This window comes from Nicotiana tomentosiformis, chromosome 2, assembly GCF_000390325.3.
Source record: "Nicotiana tomentosiformis chromosome 2, ASM39032v3, whole genome shotgun sequence".
Lineage (NCBI taxonomy): Eukaryota > Viridiplantae > Streptophyta > Magnoliopsida > Solanales > Solanaceae > Nicotiana > Nicotiana tomentosiformis.
In genome coordinates, this window is record NC_090813.1 from 28,041,395 (window position 1) to 28,058,829 (window position 17,435).

General features: G+C 34.0%; 3 protein-coding genes across 3 annotated transcripts; 1 reads left to right on the plus strand and 2 right to left on the minus strand.

Annotated features, from left to right (window-relative positions):
• Positions 1–321: 321 nt before the first annotated feature.
• On the minus strand, positions 322–2,190 carry LOC104121245 (UDP-glycosyltransferase 73C4). The gene is made up of 2 exons (XM_070195109.1): positions 587–2,190; positions 322–506 (listed from the first exon to the last, which is right to left on the minus strand). The coding sequence occupies exon 1, from the start codon at positions 2,124–2,126 to the stop codon at positions 663–665; it is 1,464 nt and encodes a 487-aa protein (XP_070051210.1). The 5' UTR covers positions 2,127–2,190; the 3' UTR covers positions 322–506; positions 587–662.
• A 9,585-nt stretch (positions 2,191–11,775) lies between these two features.
• On the minus strand, positions 11,776–12,189 carry LOC138904522 (uncharacterized). Its single transcript, XM_070193027.1, has one exon. It carries the CDS (start codon positions 12,187–12,189, stop codon positions 11,776–11,778), a length of 414 nt encoding a protein of 137 aa, XP_070049128.1.
• A 3,102-nt stretch (positions 12,190–15,291) lies between these two features.
• Positions 15,292–16,371, plus strand: LOC104121251 (protein SLOW GREEN 1, chloroplastic-like). The gene has a single exon (XM_009633201.1). It carries the CDS (start codon positions 15,292–15,294, stop codon positions 16,369–16,371), a length of 1,080 nt encoding a protein of 359 aa, XP_009631496.1.
• The last annotated feature ends 1,064 nt before the right edge of the window (positions 16,372–17,435 follow it).

The following is a 17,435-nucleotide window of genomic DNA, read 5'->3' on the forward strand; positions in this document are numbered from 1 at the left end:
TCCGCCCTTGAATGGCAGTGTAAAACAAATGTGTATTTATTAGTACCATTATATTAACTGGTGCACTGAACATTAAATCTGCATTTGATACTACACGAAAGCTGGCTGATAAATAAAGGAATGTGATTAAAAGTTTAAAACTCGTCCTTAGATAAAAGAAAACTAATTTAATTGCAGTTGATACTAGACATATGGACCATTTCCCTGCATGAAGCATTAAGAAGAATTTTCTCCTTCTGCTAAGTTACAGAATGCAGAAGGTATTATGTTCCAACACTGCCATTTTTCTTCATTATTTTTCCCGGGATGTTCAATGAAAAATGATTTGTAATTAGCAAGATTAAATTCCAAAGTCTCAAAATGTGTACATACGGTTAAAAAAACTCGGATTAATTTCACGTACAGTCACTGAATTTTACCTACTGTAACAATAACAAAATAATTCCTTGTCAAGTTGATAACTATATGGCATACATTGCACCTCTCCCCAATCAACTTTTGTAATCCTACAACAACAACAACAACAACAAATTCAGTGTAATTCCACAATAGGGTCTGGGAAAGGTAGTGTGTATACAAACCTTACCCTTATCTTTAAGAAGGCAGAGACATTATTTTCGTTAGACCCTCGGCTCAGGAAAAATAAAATACTAGATGGATTTTCAAAATTTTGCTTGCTCAATGACATCTTGAATCAATTGTGTCAAGTTGAAGTAAGAGGAACCCCCTTCCTCCACAGCCCTTTTTGCCATCTCTCCCAACTTTTTAGCTCTTTTTCTTCTCATTTCAGCTTCCTCTTCTTCACCAAATACTTCTTCAATAACCTTCTTAATATCATCTTTGCTCACTTGTGCTCCCACTTTTTCTTCCTCCCCAAACATCACAGGATTCTCAATCCCAGCCCTTACTCCTGTCTTTAGTACATTCACTATTAGTCTCTCATTGCAAAATTGCTCAGCAAACATTGGCCAAGTGATCATCGGCACGCCAGCTGTTATTCCTTCGAGACTCGAATTCCATCCACAATGTGTCAAGAAATTGCCAACTGAAGTGTGAGACAATATTAGTACTTGTGGTGCCCAACCATGTATTAAAATTCCTTGTCCTTTAACTCTTTCCTCAAAATTTTCTTCCACCAGCCATTTTTGGAATTCATCTGACATGTGTCTAACAACCCAAATAAAGGGTCGTTTCGACGATTCTAAACCAATCCCTAGCTCTATCATTTGTTGTGTTGGAAGCCGCGATAGGCTCCCGAGACATACAAAGAGTACAGAGTTTTCTTCCCAAGAATCTAGCCATTTTAGGCACTGGTGTTCCTCAATTGAAGACTTGTTTCCTCGTTCAGCTTTGTCTTGTTTTTCTATATTGCATAACGAAACAGGGCCAATGGTCCAAATTTTCTTGCCTTTGCCCTTTTTCAATCCCTTGACATATTCTTGTTCTAAGTCCTCAAAACTATTCACTACTATCCCATAAGCTTCATCCTCTGCTTTCTTCATTTGATCCGCTAATTCTTTCCAATTTGAATCTCTTGGCCTAACAATATTTGCAAGCTGAGCTTTGTTTAGTTCAATTTTGTCATGTAATCCAGGCACTTGAAAATACTCTTTATCAGACTCTATTTTTTCTAACTCTTTCCAACCTTTCAGATTGTGTAAACACAATAAAGAGAAACAACACATCCCATGAAAAACAATCCTAGGGATGTTAAATTTTTGTGCAACATTAGTAGTCCAAGGAAAACACATATCAGATATTAAACAATTTGGTGATGGATTCAATTCTTGCAACAAGTCTTCCACTTGGGGTTGAAGTTTTTTCGTAGCATCGAAAAAATTCAACCCCAAATCCATAGATGGAAGCATGTCAAAATTTTCACAACCTTCGGGTAGTCCTGACTCTAAGCTCGGAAAATAGAGGTGAATTACTTGAATCTTTAGTCCTGACTCTATAGCGCGATCAACGACTGTCTTGAATCTAGTGGCATTTAGGTGTGTCGTAAGGATTGTGATTTTAACTCCGCGCTGTGCTAATAACCGCGCAATGTCAATCATAGGGATAGTGTGGCCTTGTGCCATAAAAGGAAACAACACAAAATGTGGCTGCACTGTGGAAACAGCCATTGTTTAATTCCTTAGGAAAAATATTGGTCAAAAGATTAGAGAATTTTGGTATGTCCTAGGGGTTACTATATGGTTTCAACATTGCTTGTTTTATAGTACATGTTTTATTGTCAATTGATGATGTAAGAGCAGACATAAGCATATTCAACATTACCTTAAGTGTGGTGCGTGGTTAAAGGGCAACCCGATGCACAAAATATTTCGTATTTATATCGGGTCTGAAAAATGGGTCGCACTCCAAAATGTGTAATATGGACAGTCTACCCTAATGCAAGTATTAGTAGCTGCTTCTATGACTCGAACCCGTAACATACAGATCATACACGAAAATAACTTTACTGCTGCTTCAAAGTTCCGTATAAAGCAGACATAAGCATATTCAACATTATCTTAGGTGTAGTGTGTGGTTGGCAATGTGAAATTGGATTTGTGAGGATGATGTTTACTTAGGGGTGTTTGTTGGCCGGTACGGTACGATATTTAGACATTTCGATTCGGTATTTTCGATATTCGATTTCTTAAAATGCTATACTAATACCGTACCTAATTAAATTCGGTATGGTTCGGTTTTTCTCCTTTCGGTTCGGTAATTTCGGTTTATTCGGTTTGAATACTAACTAGTGCGTAGAGTCATAGACTGTAATATTCTTAATTAAAGCACTCAAAAGTACAAAACTAAAAACGTTTGTTGACAAAAGTTTTATCCAAAACCAGTAAATATCAACCCAGAGAGAAAATTGTACATAAAGGAATAAATTTGGTCATTAGAAATGTCTTGTTACTTGCTTAGAGTTAATTGATGAACTTATAAAATAAAGGAAAGTTAAATTTTAGATTTTTTATATTTATGTTATAATTAATAATATGTGTATTGTGTAATATAATATATATTTCGGTACGGTATCGGTATTTCGGTATTTTATTTTCAAATATCAAATATCATACCTAATACCAAATTATTTTTAAAACTTAAACCAAACATCATACCGAATACCAAAATATCGAATACCAAATATCAAAATTTTCGATTTCGATACGATAATTCGATATTTACCAAATTATGCACAGCACTATGTTTACTCTTGAGTCACATTTTTTATAAAGTTAGGCATGGGATGTTACCAGCACTTTATAACGACAAAATGAAGCTTCTGATTCTTATTGTACAAAGAACAAGCTTCTAGAGATATAGCTGCATTTTTAAAAAAAAAATCTTGGGAAAAACAGAAGATAAGATTAAATATACAAGATAGTTAGTTCAGAAGAATATAAATCGTTCATTTCTATGAGGTGGACCAGGTGGTAAGAAACCAATGTTATAACAAACACGTAGAGTAATAAAATACATGGGGAGCTTTGATATTGTCTTCAATGTGCTTTCTAATTGAGAAGTTTGTGTCGTATTAACAAAGGCAATGTCATATAATAAGATTATTCAAATGACATGAAATTAACATAATGGATATATATATAAGAAATGAATATTCATTTGGCTATAGGTCGATGATTAGCTTTGTAGACATCATGATGCTTTTTGTGTTGGGTTTACCACTTAAAAGATGTTTGGTCGTTAGTGATGTTACATAGTAAGTGATTTTAGTTCTTCAACCGTCAAATGTCAATGGAATTAATCTACACGCACAAATAACCAAGTAAGCCAGTACTCCAAGAGTCCAGAGGAAAAAGAAAAGTTGGCATTCTATTCTTCTAGAAAGAATTAGCAGTGACGGAGCTAGCTTACTGTTTTAGGTACGGGTTCGATCGATCCTAATTACTTTTACTTAAATATTATATTTATATTAAAAAATTTATTAAATATGTATAAATATTTAATTGTGAACTTATTAACTAAGACGGATTATGAATTTTAAAACCCATAAATTTTAAATCTTAGCTTCGCCTCTGAAAATTAGCCATCTTAACGAAATTTAATACTTTTCTGTTACATTTTATATTGCGATGTTTAACGAGGCATTTAATTTAAGAAAACAATAAAAATATTTAATAAAAAGTTTAAAATTAAAAAATATTATAATACAATAATAATTTTTTTTAAACAGGTTAAAAAGAAGGCGTGCCAATGTCACAGTGTAGCGGTGCAGTTCGTTATTGAAGGGATATATGTTGACAAAATCAGACTGAGGGTCATGAAAAGTCCACATAAACTTATAGGAATGATTGAGAAATCTTTACTTCTCGTATTATTTCTGATAGTTCAAAGCCAAATATCCTTTCTGGAATGTTTTATGTCATCTTCTAGCTACTTGCGTAAGAGCCTGAACTAAGGAAATAGTAGTGGTTATCAAATGACATAGGCACTGAGGTATTTCGTTTTGTTGTGTAATAATTCTCTTTGACCCTTGCTTCAATTATAAAGGCTACTTTTTGGATAGACCATTGAAAAGACAATATATCAATATATGTGCCATACTTCCCTTCTCGATCTATCCCAAAAAGAATATCATATTATTTATTTCAATAATGGACAGTATAATATCGAGTCAAATATCGTCACATAAATTGGGATAGTGAGAGAACATAATATACGCCACCACTCATTTGCATATTTCAGTGATGGACAGTAGATCTTTATGGTTCGACCCTTTCTCGGATCTCGCGCATAACAGGAGTTTAATGCATCAGGTTGCCCTTTAACAATGGACAGTACAATATTTCCAGTTACATGCAACAGAATTAGATATTTTACACTGCTTGGATAAACAGATAACAGTTGCCAAAAGTGAAGGCTAAATGAGATTGTAAAATAAGAAGGCTCGTTATTTATAAAGATTATGCATACGGCAAAGGGCCAAATATATTCATGTATTTTTAAAAATGATCTAAAAATATCCCTTGTTATATTATTGGACTATATATACCCTTTCCGTCATACTTTGGAACAAATATACCCTTATTTTGGATGGGGTGTCACGTGTCAACATCAAATGAAAACGACCCATTTCTTTTTTTTACCCGATCCGTTTTAAAAAACTCACCACCCGACCCGTTTTAAAATTCAGTTTTTTTAAAGCATATATTTTGTAAAAACTGAATTTTATTTTTGTAAAATTGAAAAAAAAAAAAAAAGGAATTTGCAAAATATATATTTTTAAGTCTTTTCAGTTTTTTTAAAGTATGTTTTTTGTAAAAACTGGAAAAAAAATATTTTTTAAAAAAATATTTTAAAAACTAAAAAATATATATTCTGTAAAAACTGGAAAAAAAAATTTTAAAATATATATTTTTCAATTTTTTAAAGTATTTTTTTATAAAAACTGAAAAAAAAAGATTTTACAAAATATTTTTATTTTTTTAAAACTAATGCATATGTAACCCACTGCTTTAGGAGAGTCTTTTTTTTCCAGTTTATAAAAAAATATTTTTTTTTCAGTTTTTACAAAAAGAATACTTTAAAAAAACTGAAAAGACTTAAAAATATATATTTTGCAAATTCCTTTTTTTCAGTTTTTACAGAATATATATTTTTCAGTTTTTAAAGCATTTAAAAAAATATATATTTTTTTCAGTTTTTACAAAAAAAATACTTTAAAAAAACTGAAAAGACTTAAAATATATATTTTGCAAATTCCTTTTTTTCAGTTTTTACAAAAAAAAATTCAGTTTTTACAAAATATATGCTTTAAAAAAAACTGAATTTTAAAACGGGTCGGGTGGTGGGTTTTTTAAAACGGATCGGGTAAAAAAAATGGGTCGTTTTCATCTGGTACTGACACGTGGCACTCCATCCAAAATAAGGATATATTTATTCCAAAGTATGACGAGAATGGTATATATAGTCTAATAATATAACGAGGGGTATTTTTAAACCATTTTCGAAAATATAGAGGTATATTTGGCCTTCGCCGTTATGCCTATTGATCACTCCAGAATAACAATATGGCACGCAGATTTTCATTGTGCACTTGTACTTCCACTTTTTATTCCTTACCCACATGATTGACATGAAAATTTTGGCTTCATTTTAAAAAAAAAAAATTTAAAAATATTTTTTGTTTATGAATTATGATCATATTTTGGAAAAAAAAAAACTTCAAAAATTTTCAAGTTTTCAGAATAGTTTTGGGGTAAAAAATTTTCTTCCACTCACAAAACTTCAACTATTCTTCAAATAAAATGAATGTCTAAATACAACTTCAACTTTCAAAAATTATTTTTCAACATAACTTCAAAAACTCTTTTTTCAAGTTTCAATCAAATCTATGTCCAAACGCTAGCGAAGTGGCTTTAAGTTGACCCAAAACCAAGTCAGTTAAAGAATGTATTGTTCTGTTCAACTAGGGATGAACCCTCTCTCCCAAAAAATTACACAGCATATATAAGGTCAAAATTAAGTATTATGTATATATATTAGATGTTGAATTTGATACTGAGATTCAAAATCATAACGGCTTCGCATTATCCACGTGACTCACTTAGTTTTAAATTGCTATCAACTAAAGTCCTAAGTTTCCTCACATTCTAACTCTCGCGTAAATATCTGTTGTACTTATCTACTTAGATTCTTAGATTTGGATTCACAAATCCATTGTATAAATTTACGCAGCAAAGGCAATGGAAAAGCATCACTTTCAACAACTATTTGTGTTCCATTAGAATTCCCTTTATTTTTTTTGAGTGTTTAATTTTTTTCTTAAATCCCCTTTGTGAAAATTCTATGCACAAAGTACTATATAAAGTTTGACAGAGTTTATGCAGCTTTCTTTCCTTTTGTTTTTCTCTTTTCTTTTTAAAATCGGAATTCTCATTTTGAGCAAACACAACATGTAGTAGCTAAACATCCTAAGGAGCAGAAACCTAAAGAGCAACATTTTCACACCCTTCAAGTAGTCCTGCTACACTGTTTGGGAAATTGAGTAGAATTATTGATCATTTGGCCTTTAACCATGAATAGAATCAGCTGAGATGGGATCTGATTTTGTAAATTTCTTATGATCAGCTTTACTTGTTTTGCACACGTAAAATTGAAGGTTGTAGTGAAGTACTTGTGGATATGGTACGTTCAGGCATTTGGACAAATTTGAGTTGAAGTCGGAAAAAGAAAAAGAGTATTTAGAAGTTAAAATTGAAAAAATAAAAGTTAGCAGAAGTGTTTGGACGTGAGCTGCACTTGGAAAAATGATTTAGGAAATGTAAAGAATTGCTAGTGGAAAATCTACACCTTTAACTAGTATTTCAACATTTCACTTGAAATCGAAAGTTTTACAACCAAATTAATATTTGCAAATAATAATTGGACAAAATACAAAACTGCCCGGTTTGACACTAATTGCATTCGCTAATCGAAAAGTGAATAAAATGTGTATATTTTTTCTCTCTCTCTATATATATATATATATATACACAAAAAATATCATTTTGTCGGCTATTTTTCTTAGGAGTAGCTAAAAGTATATATCTCTAATAAATTTCAGTATCTGAAATACTGATTCATGGCAAAATTAAAGGGGATGTAAGGGCAAACATGAGCATATCAAACCATTTTATGTGAGGCTGATTCATAAACTTGGATTGCAATGATGATGTTAACAAATCACATGTTAATATAGACATCTCAAAATAACGCATGGGATGTTCCAGTATTTTGATAATGTAATTCTAGTTCCTTTTTTGTACTTCTGTATTATTTCTAATTAAAGTGAAAAGATTTCCTCTAGTCTAAATATCTAATTGCCAATCTATTTCTTTTACTAACAAAATGCATTTGAACATCTCCTATAGAGTTTAAAGAACAAACGCATAAAATTGCTTCAAGGAACGTTTATGAAACCCAGGCTAAGCCTAATCCATGTAAAACAAAGACCCCTAGCAATTAACAGAATGGCATATTGAGCCAGGTAACGTCAAAGCAAAAAAAGACACACTGAAAAAAAGTATATTTGAATAATATTTTTTTAAAATAGTATGTATAGGTCTATGGTGCTTGCGAAAAATTCAGCGCACACCGCTACATGATAACCCTTATCCCAATGGGAGCAATAGTAAGTCGTAATAGAGTTTTGTGGGATGTCGCCTCAGATAATGCTAATGTTGACCACTTGGAATTGGGCTCAATTCTGTTTGAAATTTGTAGTTCATCCGTATGTGTTAACCGGGTGATTTGCATAAATAATTGTTAACCGGGTGATTTGCATAAATAAGACACTTCGGTATCACTATTAATTTTTTTATCTCGTTTCCTTTATAAGCATAACTTCAAGTTTAATAAGTATTACTCTTCACTTGTCCCACGGACAATACTTTCGACCTTAAATCTTTGCTCATGGGGTAAGGGGGTTGAAAAATCACGACCAGATATTTTTAAGGTCATTGGTGTAATTTCCTGGTGTTTGGACCCAAGTAAATGTATTGGGCTTTTAGGCGTCATTCTATGCGTTAAATTTCGAAAAATCTTACATAAATGTCCCAAATGAGTCTCAACTTACCAACTTATAGCCATTAATTAGAGATTTACCAAAACTAGTCAAGTACATATAAAAATTGAAAACTCAAATAAATAAGGTTCTTTCTCTTCAAGAATCACACGCAAAGATCTCTTTTCATATTTTTAAGTGTGGTCAGCAATATTAGATGCAAAACGGAAAGAAAATTTCATGTATGAGATAACAAATAAAGTGATGAAATACACACACACACACACACACACACACACACACACATTATATATATATATATATATATATATATATAAAAGATTCTAAAAATTTAAGCAAAAAGGACATTTTTCAATGGGTATGGTTGAAATTCATTGAAAACATATAGATGAGTCAATATACAAAATTTGAGAAAGATTGGAGGTGATTTGGACTGATTTGGTATCAAAATTCGTAGTTAAAATCGAATTCAAAAAATTATTCAGCGACACATGTATCAAACATGTATCACGTATGTATCTCACACACGTGTATACATGTATATATATGTGATACACATTTGATACAAATATGATACATATGTGATACATAAATGATACACAATGTGATACACGTGTCATTTTTTTCATGTTCATCTTCTATATCGAATTCAATTCAAACCAACTCAAAACTCCGCCAAATCATCCCAAAACTGGACTTCAAACTCCTTAAGATGTACCCAATCTATTTTAATAACACCCACTCAAAAGAAAGTAAAGAATTAATATTTTGGCTACAAATAGTTAATTGGCTAATATTAGTAATATTTTATAAATTGGTCAATTTTTATATTAAGCTACTTATAAATGGACATAACTGATAGTTTCCCTTAAATCGTATGTATGTACAAGGCCATCTACGAAAATATTGGGGATCTTTACACAAATAGCTGGCCATATTCACTGTTTACTTTTTCTAATCATCTACATGCATTATACATTGATTATACATAATTATACAAATATAATACATAAATTATGCATATATATAATACCTCCACCGACTATTTTTAGTTTAAGCAATTGGGTGGGTTTAAATTAAATGATGAACCATTAACCACAGTCTTTGGAAGCAGTCACACAAAGTGCTAGTGCCTTTTATTTGGTTAGCATTTATATAATATTGCAGAGATAGGTATGAGATTTAGAGACTTTATAATCGTCGAGAATCCTTTTTTGCCCTAAAAAACAAATTATAGAGTAAAGGTATGAAACCAACTCCAAATGCAACAAGAATGAACATTAAAGATTCACCTAACCAATCTAATTTGTTTAAAATTGAGATGTTGTAATTGTTATTGATGTTGTTTTAAAGTATAAGGACTTCTTATTTCTCGTTCACTGTTATGCAAACCAAATAATAGTGTTCCTTGAAGCAACCATTGAAGCTTTTTGGTTGAGCCTAAAATATGCTTTTTTCTTATAATTAAACTTTTTCTATTAATCACCAATGTAACATTTACAAATCTGAGTAGACCATCTCAGTCTGCTCTACAAGAGAAAAGAAAGTATCCAAAAAATAATCTACATTCTTTGCCTCGCTATACACATTTTAGTCTCTACATGTTAATGACTAATATTTACAATTGCTGAGCAACACTCGTGTATAGCCTTCAGCTCTGAAGTTGCACATGCAAGCCACTCTCCTAGCTAGGACCTCCCATGCAGTGGTTTGCTTCTCAAAGATCCGTGAATTTCTCTCAATCCACAGTGCATGAATATACTCTGCATAGACTAGCTTAAGTACTCTTGCCATCTGAGATCTGCCCTTAGTTTTTATAACTATTCATTGGTGATTTGCTTCCCATGAGTCTAAATACTGAATTTGCAGTCAGTGCATGAGTATGTGCCATAGGCATTTATCATATTCGCATTCAACAAACAAATGATCTCGTGTCTCTAGTTTTTGATGACAGAAACAACAAGTGTCATCTACCTGCATTCCCTATTTCTTCAACCTATTAGTTGTTAACATTCTTCCTTGCACTTGAAGCCATATGGTGAAGATGGCTTTTGGTGTTGCTTGGTTTTGACACATCAATCATTTCTATGGAAATTTTGGAAGTATACCTAGTAGTTGCATGTACACTTATTTTATAACTATGTCTTGTGACAAATTGTTAATAAGGTGTAGCATGTCCCTTGCCCGAACCATCCAACAGGCTTGCTTTGGTACTCCCATATGCATGAATTTCTGCTCTTTGATATAGAAGTTATGGATCCATATAATCCATAACTTGTCCTTCTTGTTAGCCAACTCCCAGCAGGTCTTAGTGATAGCAACTTTGTTCCACATGGCCAAGTTAATCATGTTCAGCTCTCCAACAACTCTTGGAGAACACATCCTATCCCATGCTACTAAAGACTTTTTGGTTATTGTATTCACCCCATACCATATATAGCTTCTACAATGTGCTTCAATTGCTTTAATGACTTTAGCAGGTATAATGAAGATTTGAGCCCAGTAAACTTGAAGGCCAAAGATTACTGTTTGAACTAGTTGTATTTTGCCTGCATAAGATAGTTTCTTTGTTGTCCATGAAGAAATTCTGCTCACAATTTTGTCAATGAGAGATTGTCATTGCAATATTGACAGCTTCTTAGTATCAAGAGGTATGCCCAGATATTTGAAAGGCAATACTCCTTGAATGTACCCTAGGTCTTGTTGAATCTCATGCTTCAGTTCGTTGCTAACTCCTTCATAATATATTGAGCTTTTTGCTAGATTTGTTTTTAAGCCCAGAAGCATCTGAAAAGATATTGAACTTTTGGTGCAATAGGACAACAGAAGTAGTATATCCTCTTGTGAAGAGAAGAAGGTCATCAGCAAAGCTCAAATGAGTTAGGTCCAATATAGAACACATAGGATGATAGTGAAAAGTTTTTTCATGCTTAAGTGTCTTTAGGTTCCTGCTTAGATACTCCATTGCTATGGCAAAGAGAAATGGAGACGTGGGATCTCCTTACCTAAGCCATCTAGCTGCATCAAATGGCTTAGTAGTCTCCCCATTGATGAAAATGCTATAATTCACTGTTGACTCACACTCTAGGATCCAATTGACAAATTGAACTGGAAATCCCAAATATTCCAAAACTTAATGCAAGACCACTAGTCGACTGTATCATAGGCTTTCTAAATATCCACTTTGATGAGGCATCTTGGGAAAATATTATTCCTTGAGTAAGCCTTGACTAACTCATGGGCCAGTAGAACATTATCTATAATTTTTCTGCTAGAAATGAAGCCAGCCTGGTGTCTGACATAACTGAAGCAATAACTTTTTGTAGCTTGTTTGCAAGAATTTTGCCAATTAGTTTGTACAGAACAGTGCAGTAAGCTATATGTCTATATTCCTTGATACTTATAGGGTGAGGAACCTTAAGAATCAGAGTGATGGTTGTGCAATTAATTGCTCTAAAAAGCTTTCCTAAATGAAAGAATTCCTTCATTGCATGACACACTTCTAGTCTAATAAGTGTCCATGTCCTTTTGAAAAATAATGCATTATAGCCATCAACACCTAGTGCTTTGTCATCTCCAATTGCATACAGAACTTCAAATACTTTTTGGTCAGTGACCATAGCACAAAGGCTCACCTGTTGGGAGTGTGTGAGGACATGTCCCAGTTTCATTATCTTTTAGTTCACTGCAGGCAAGTGAGCTGATCTTGATTCCATAAGGGATTTGTAGAAGACAATTATTTCTTGTTGGATCTGCTTCTGGTCAGTGAGTCTATCTCCATAAGCATTATTTAGTTCTGTAATAACTTTTTTATGACTTCTTTCCTTCATGACAGGTGAGAAATATTTGTTGTTAGAATCACCAAGTTTTATCCACGTAACTCTGAATTTCTGTTGAAGGATGCTTTCTTCTATTAGTGACCATCTTTCCAGATCTTCAAGTAACCTTTTCTCCTCTAATGTTACTGCATCAAAGTAGCCCATGTTCAGCTGCTCTTGAATATCCTACAACATGTATCTGAGATGTTCTATCTTAGTTGTTACTCCTCTGAACCCATTGTTATTAAGTTGCTTCAATTCTGAATGTAGTTGTGTCTTACAAACTCCCTCAACCACTGATAAAAAATCGTCATGATCAGCCCAAACATTAAAGAACTTAAATGGGATCTTGCCACTGGATTCAACTCTCCTTAAAGTGATCATCATGGGAGCATGATCTGAGATAAAAGGCATTTTGTAGTCCACCTCCATATGACCAAAATTATTCATCCATTCATCATTTCCAATAGATCTATCAATCCTGCTGACAACTCTATCTGCACCTTGTTGTTTATTAGACCATGTATAGTATTCCCCCTTCCAAGGTAATTCGCATAAGTTCAAACATTGCATACAGGCTGTGAAGTCTTGAATCTCATTACTTATTACTGGATTCCCAGGGAGTCTGTCTTGTACATTTAACACTGAGTTAAAATCTCCCCAAATAAGCCAAGGCTTGGTGATATGTGTTGCAAGGTTTTGCAGATGCACCCACTGAGGCTTTCACAACTCAATTATGTTAAACCCATAAATGACTGTCATGAGACAGTTCATTTGATTCTTCCTTCCTCTAACATCACAATGCATAGCTTAAGTAGATTGATTTATCATTGTTATATCATAATAGGAAGGATCCCATAATACCCAGACTCTTCCATTAGCAGCATGTTCGTAGTTAAATCTTGCTAGCCATCTTGGCACTACCATATTAGCAATGCCATCTGCCTTATCTTTTTTGACTCTAGTTTATACTAAACCAACTAGTTTAATATTATTCTCTTTAAATAGGTACTCAACTCTTTTTGCGTCTAACGTTTGTTGGTACCTCTAGTGTTCTACACCAACCAAGACATTAAGTAGGTTTGGATGTACCACCTACAGATGGTAGTGACAAATTAGCCATCATAGGTATATTTGTCTGTTGGCTAGGGCTTTGCTTACCAGATGATACAACTGCTTGTGCATAGTTCAGAGGCATGCTATTTACTTTAGCTGCTTCCTTCCCTTTATCAAGAGATTGTTGTTGGCATTCTACAGGTATTGGTTCTGCTACTCTGCTCTCATCAGCACACGTAGTGATCCTTTGTTCATTCAGCATCACTGTTTGCCCCTGGTTAGTTTTGTGTGTAGGAGCTAACACAACTCATGTACTCTTCCACACTTGCTTCACATGTTGTGGCCTATTTATTTTGGGCTGCTGAACTTGTTTAACCTCTTTCTTGCGAGCTTTTGTACAATCATTATCAATTTTTAAGCATTTCCCACAGAATTCAGGTTTCCAGTCATATTGCATTGTCTGATCAAAAAGCCTACCTGAGTCATCCATAATAGGGACCTTGCTTGGAAGAGGTTTAGTGACATTCACCTCAATGAAAAATCTGGCATAAGACATTCTAGTTTGTTTGTCAATGCACTCATCTGCAAACTGTGAAATCCTTATTGTGCTTGCTATTCTACTTAATGAGCTACCTCCCCAGCAGTTCATGGGAAGTTTGGGAAATCTAACGCACTGAAGAATCTCAGTTAAAAATTCAGCATCAAAATCAAACTGTGCACTCCATTGTTTCATTATCATAGGCCTATTGTTGACTGTGTAAGGACTCTCACACATAATTTTCTTCATATCAGCCATGGATTGAAACCTAACAATGTAGTAGCCATCATCATGAGAATAAAGCTCTAGCATAGTGACTGTATTCCATATCTGGTTTATATATCTATGCATGTAGTTATACCCTGGCTTTTTCCCAATTACATAGATGATTAGGGCACATTTCCACTACAAAGTTTCAGCTTCTAAATTTGATTTCTCAAGTTTGACCACAAGATTACCTACTACTAATTCAGGAGTAATGTAGTGCAACGGCATACCATTAGCACTTGATCGATCACCATTAAGGACCCCAACCCAAGTTGATTTTCTGGTAATTTTCGGCAATGGAACAGTAATGTGTTATGGTGATTGAATCTCATCTTCATTCTTCTTTCCCAGAGTGGCATCAACTAATTTTGAAGCTTCATTTCCAGCTTCCAGCTCCTTGCCCAATGGAATAGTAACACCCTTAGATGGAGGAGGCGTTACACTATCTCTCAAGTTCACTTGCATAGGAATAAGGCTCTGATTTGCTCGTTTCTGCTGTTGACTTGCGGATGCAGAGTCTCTGACATAAGGGATCTGGGTAAGTATTCCACCTCCTTCCTGCGTTTTGGAAGTTCCAGAGATTGACTCCATGACTGCAGACGAGATACTTCCGATGTTTTTGAGCTTAGGTATTTTGTCATCAACCTTGTTCTTTCCTGCCATTGACGAGGTCGAAGCACGTTAGCTTAAACTGTGCCGAGAGAGGGAGGAAAAAGGCGACAAATGCTCGATTTGGCCTATCTGTTAAAATAAATATGCCTTTGCTGCTTTCTCCCTTTGCCAAAATAATTTTCGGGAAAACTACATTGTATAATGATTTTCAAAAAATAATATAGTCGGTAAAAATATATATTTTTGTATATTAATATATAATAAATATATTTTATATTATATATAATTAGTATATATATTTTTAATATATTTAGCTAACGGATATAATTATTTTTGATAGATAGGCTAAATACGTAACTTGTCCAAAATTTTCCAAGAATTGGGATTCTGCAATTGACCTCCCATTATCATCAGGGTTTAAGAGCTCTCACTCTTTCTTCAATTCTTCTTCATCAGCCCCATAACACCCCCAACCAAACATCATGAACACCTTAAACCCTTTCGCCGCAAAAACAAACCATTTTCATAACCAATTCATTCCTTCATTCCATCAACATTGCTCTCTGTTAACTAAACAACCCCTTAATAATTCTCTTTCCTTTAGAACTCCATTACCACCATCTTTATCCTCCTCTTACTTACCCATCAAATCATCCTCCTCAAATCCTAAAGCCCCTAAACCTAAAACCTTCAAATCATTAACTCCACTCTCTTTCCTTAAACCCACACTAATCTCCACCATTACAGCCACTGCACTTTTCTTCACCGGATTCTATCTCAACCCTAAATCAGCCATTTCTACCCCGCTATCTCCCCCACCGTCTGCGGACACAACAAGTGTAAATGAAGAGAATACCGAAGATGCCCTCAAAGAGGAGCTTCTCTCTAACCCCGATGATGTTGATACAACTGCAAATGAAGCAGTCTCAGACAGTAATACCGAAAATGCCCTCGAAGGGGAAGTCCTCTCTAACCCCAAAGGTGTTGAAGTCTTGAGAAATATGTTAGAAAATCACATTAAGAATAGAGAATTAGTCGATGCCCTTAGCATATTAAACAAGTTAATTGAGCTCGAGCCGAATGAGACAGAGTGGCATTTCTTGAAATCTCATTTGTATGTTCATAATGGGGAGCTGGAATTAGCCAAAATAGGTTTTAGAGAAGTAATATTGAAAGATCCTTATCACGTTGAAGCTTATCGCGGGCTTGTTGTGGTGGCAGGATCAGAAGACAAATCGACAAAGGAAATGAAGGAAATAGAGAAAAAAGTTGCGGAGGGAATTAAAATCTGTGAGGAGGAGAATAGGAAGGATGAAATGAGGGATTTTAAGCTCTTGCTTGCGCAAATATGGGTTATTGAAGGTAAATATGATGATGCGTTGAAGGTTTATCATGAGTTAGTCGATGAGGAGCCGAGTGATTTTAGGCCTTACTTGTGTCAAGGTATGATATATACAATGTTGAAGAAGAACGACGAGGCTGAGAAGTATTTTGAGAAGTATCGGGGACTGGTACTGCGTGAGAATCCTAATGCTAGGTTTGAATTTATGATGTCGACTTGATAGAAACGAAGTTTTCCAGTTGAAGTTGACATTCTGTGATTGAGGTATGGTAGGCATTGAGTTGCATTGTATGTTTGTAGTTCGTTTATATTTTGCTTATTATATGTTTAGATTTTTTTTAATCTCGGGTTTTAGAATGTAGGCTTTTATATTTAGTTGTAGGAACTAGGTTCGAATGAAAATATTTGTAATTTAGTGGAATGGAGCTCGAAGCTATTTTACATTTCAGATGGTATTTTGAGTGACAGGATGAACTATATAACTTAATTAAAAAAAGCAATATTCAATAATACTTCGTGAAATTATCGTTTCTCTAATTCAATCATTCCGCTCAATTGCTCCAAGTCCTATATGTCGTGAGCTGTGACTTCTGAGGCTGAAGACAAAGATTACATGGGAAAAGTTTGTTGCTACCGATATGTGGGAGCAGTGAGGGTATATTCTGCTTTGCTGAAACAAGTTTTGCCATTAGTGCAGGGTGCTTGCTTAAGTAATGCTATTCATACCATACTACACCTTTAATCCTAGTACTCACTGGGAAATCTGAGTTTATTAGAGATTAACATGACCCCAGTTTCTTAAAAATGTTGAACACCTACTTATCAAAAAAAATGTCGACCACCTTTCATTCTGAAAATTATCTGAAATAGATGGTAGTCGTTCAACTTCAGATTAGATGGAGATTAAACTCAATAGACCAATTAAACCTATATACGCTTTGTTGTTTTGCGAAGTGAACTCAAGAGTCTGTCTTTGAAGAAAAGAAAGTCACGATTCTTTGTTCTTTAGGTGTTCTGTGTTTCATTTGTATTTTAATTATTCCATGGTACGTTTTGGGGGTAGATTGGAGGTCTGGACTAGATCCTTTTTGTAATTTATAATTATCTTGGGGATTTGCAGGATTACAAGGTTAGTATGATCATCAAGATAAAACATTTCATGTTCCATATAGTAACTTATCTGGTCTTTGTTATATATGTTAAAAGTTCATTAGTAGATACTATGTTGATCTTCTCCTACATGGTTTTTTCTGTGAATAGCCCGCTAGAAATTCATTGCTCTTT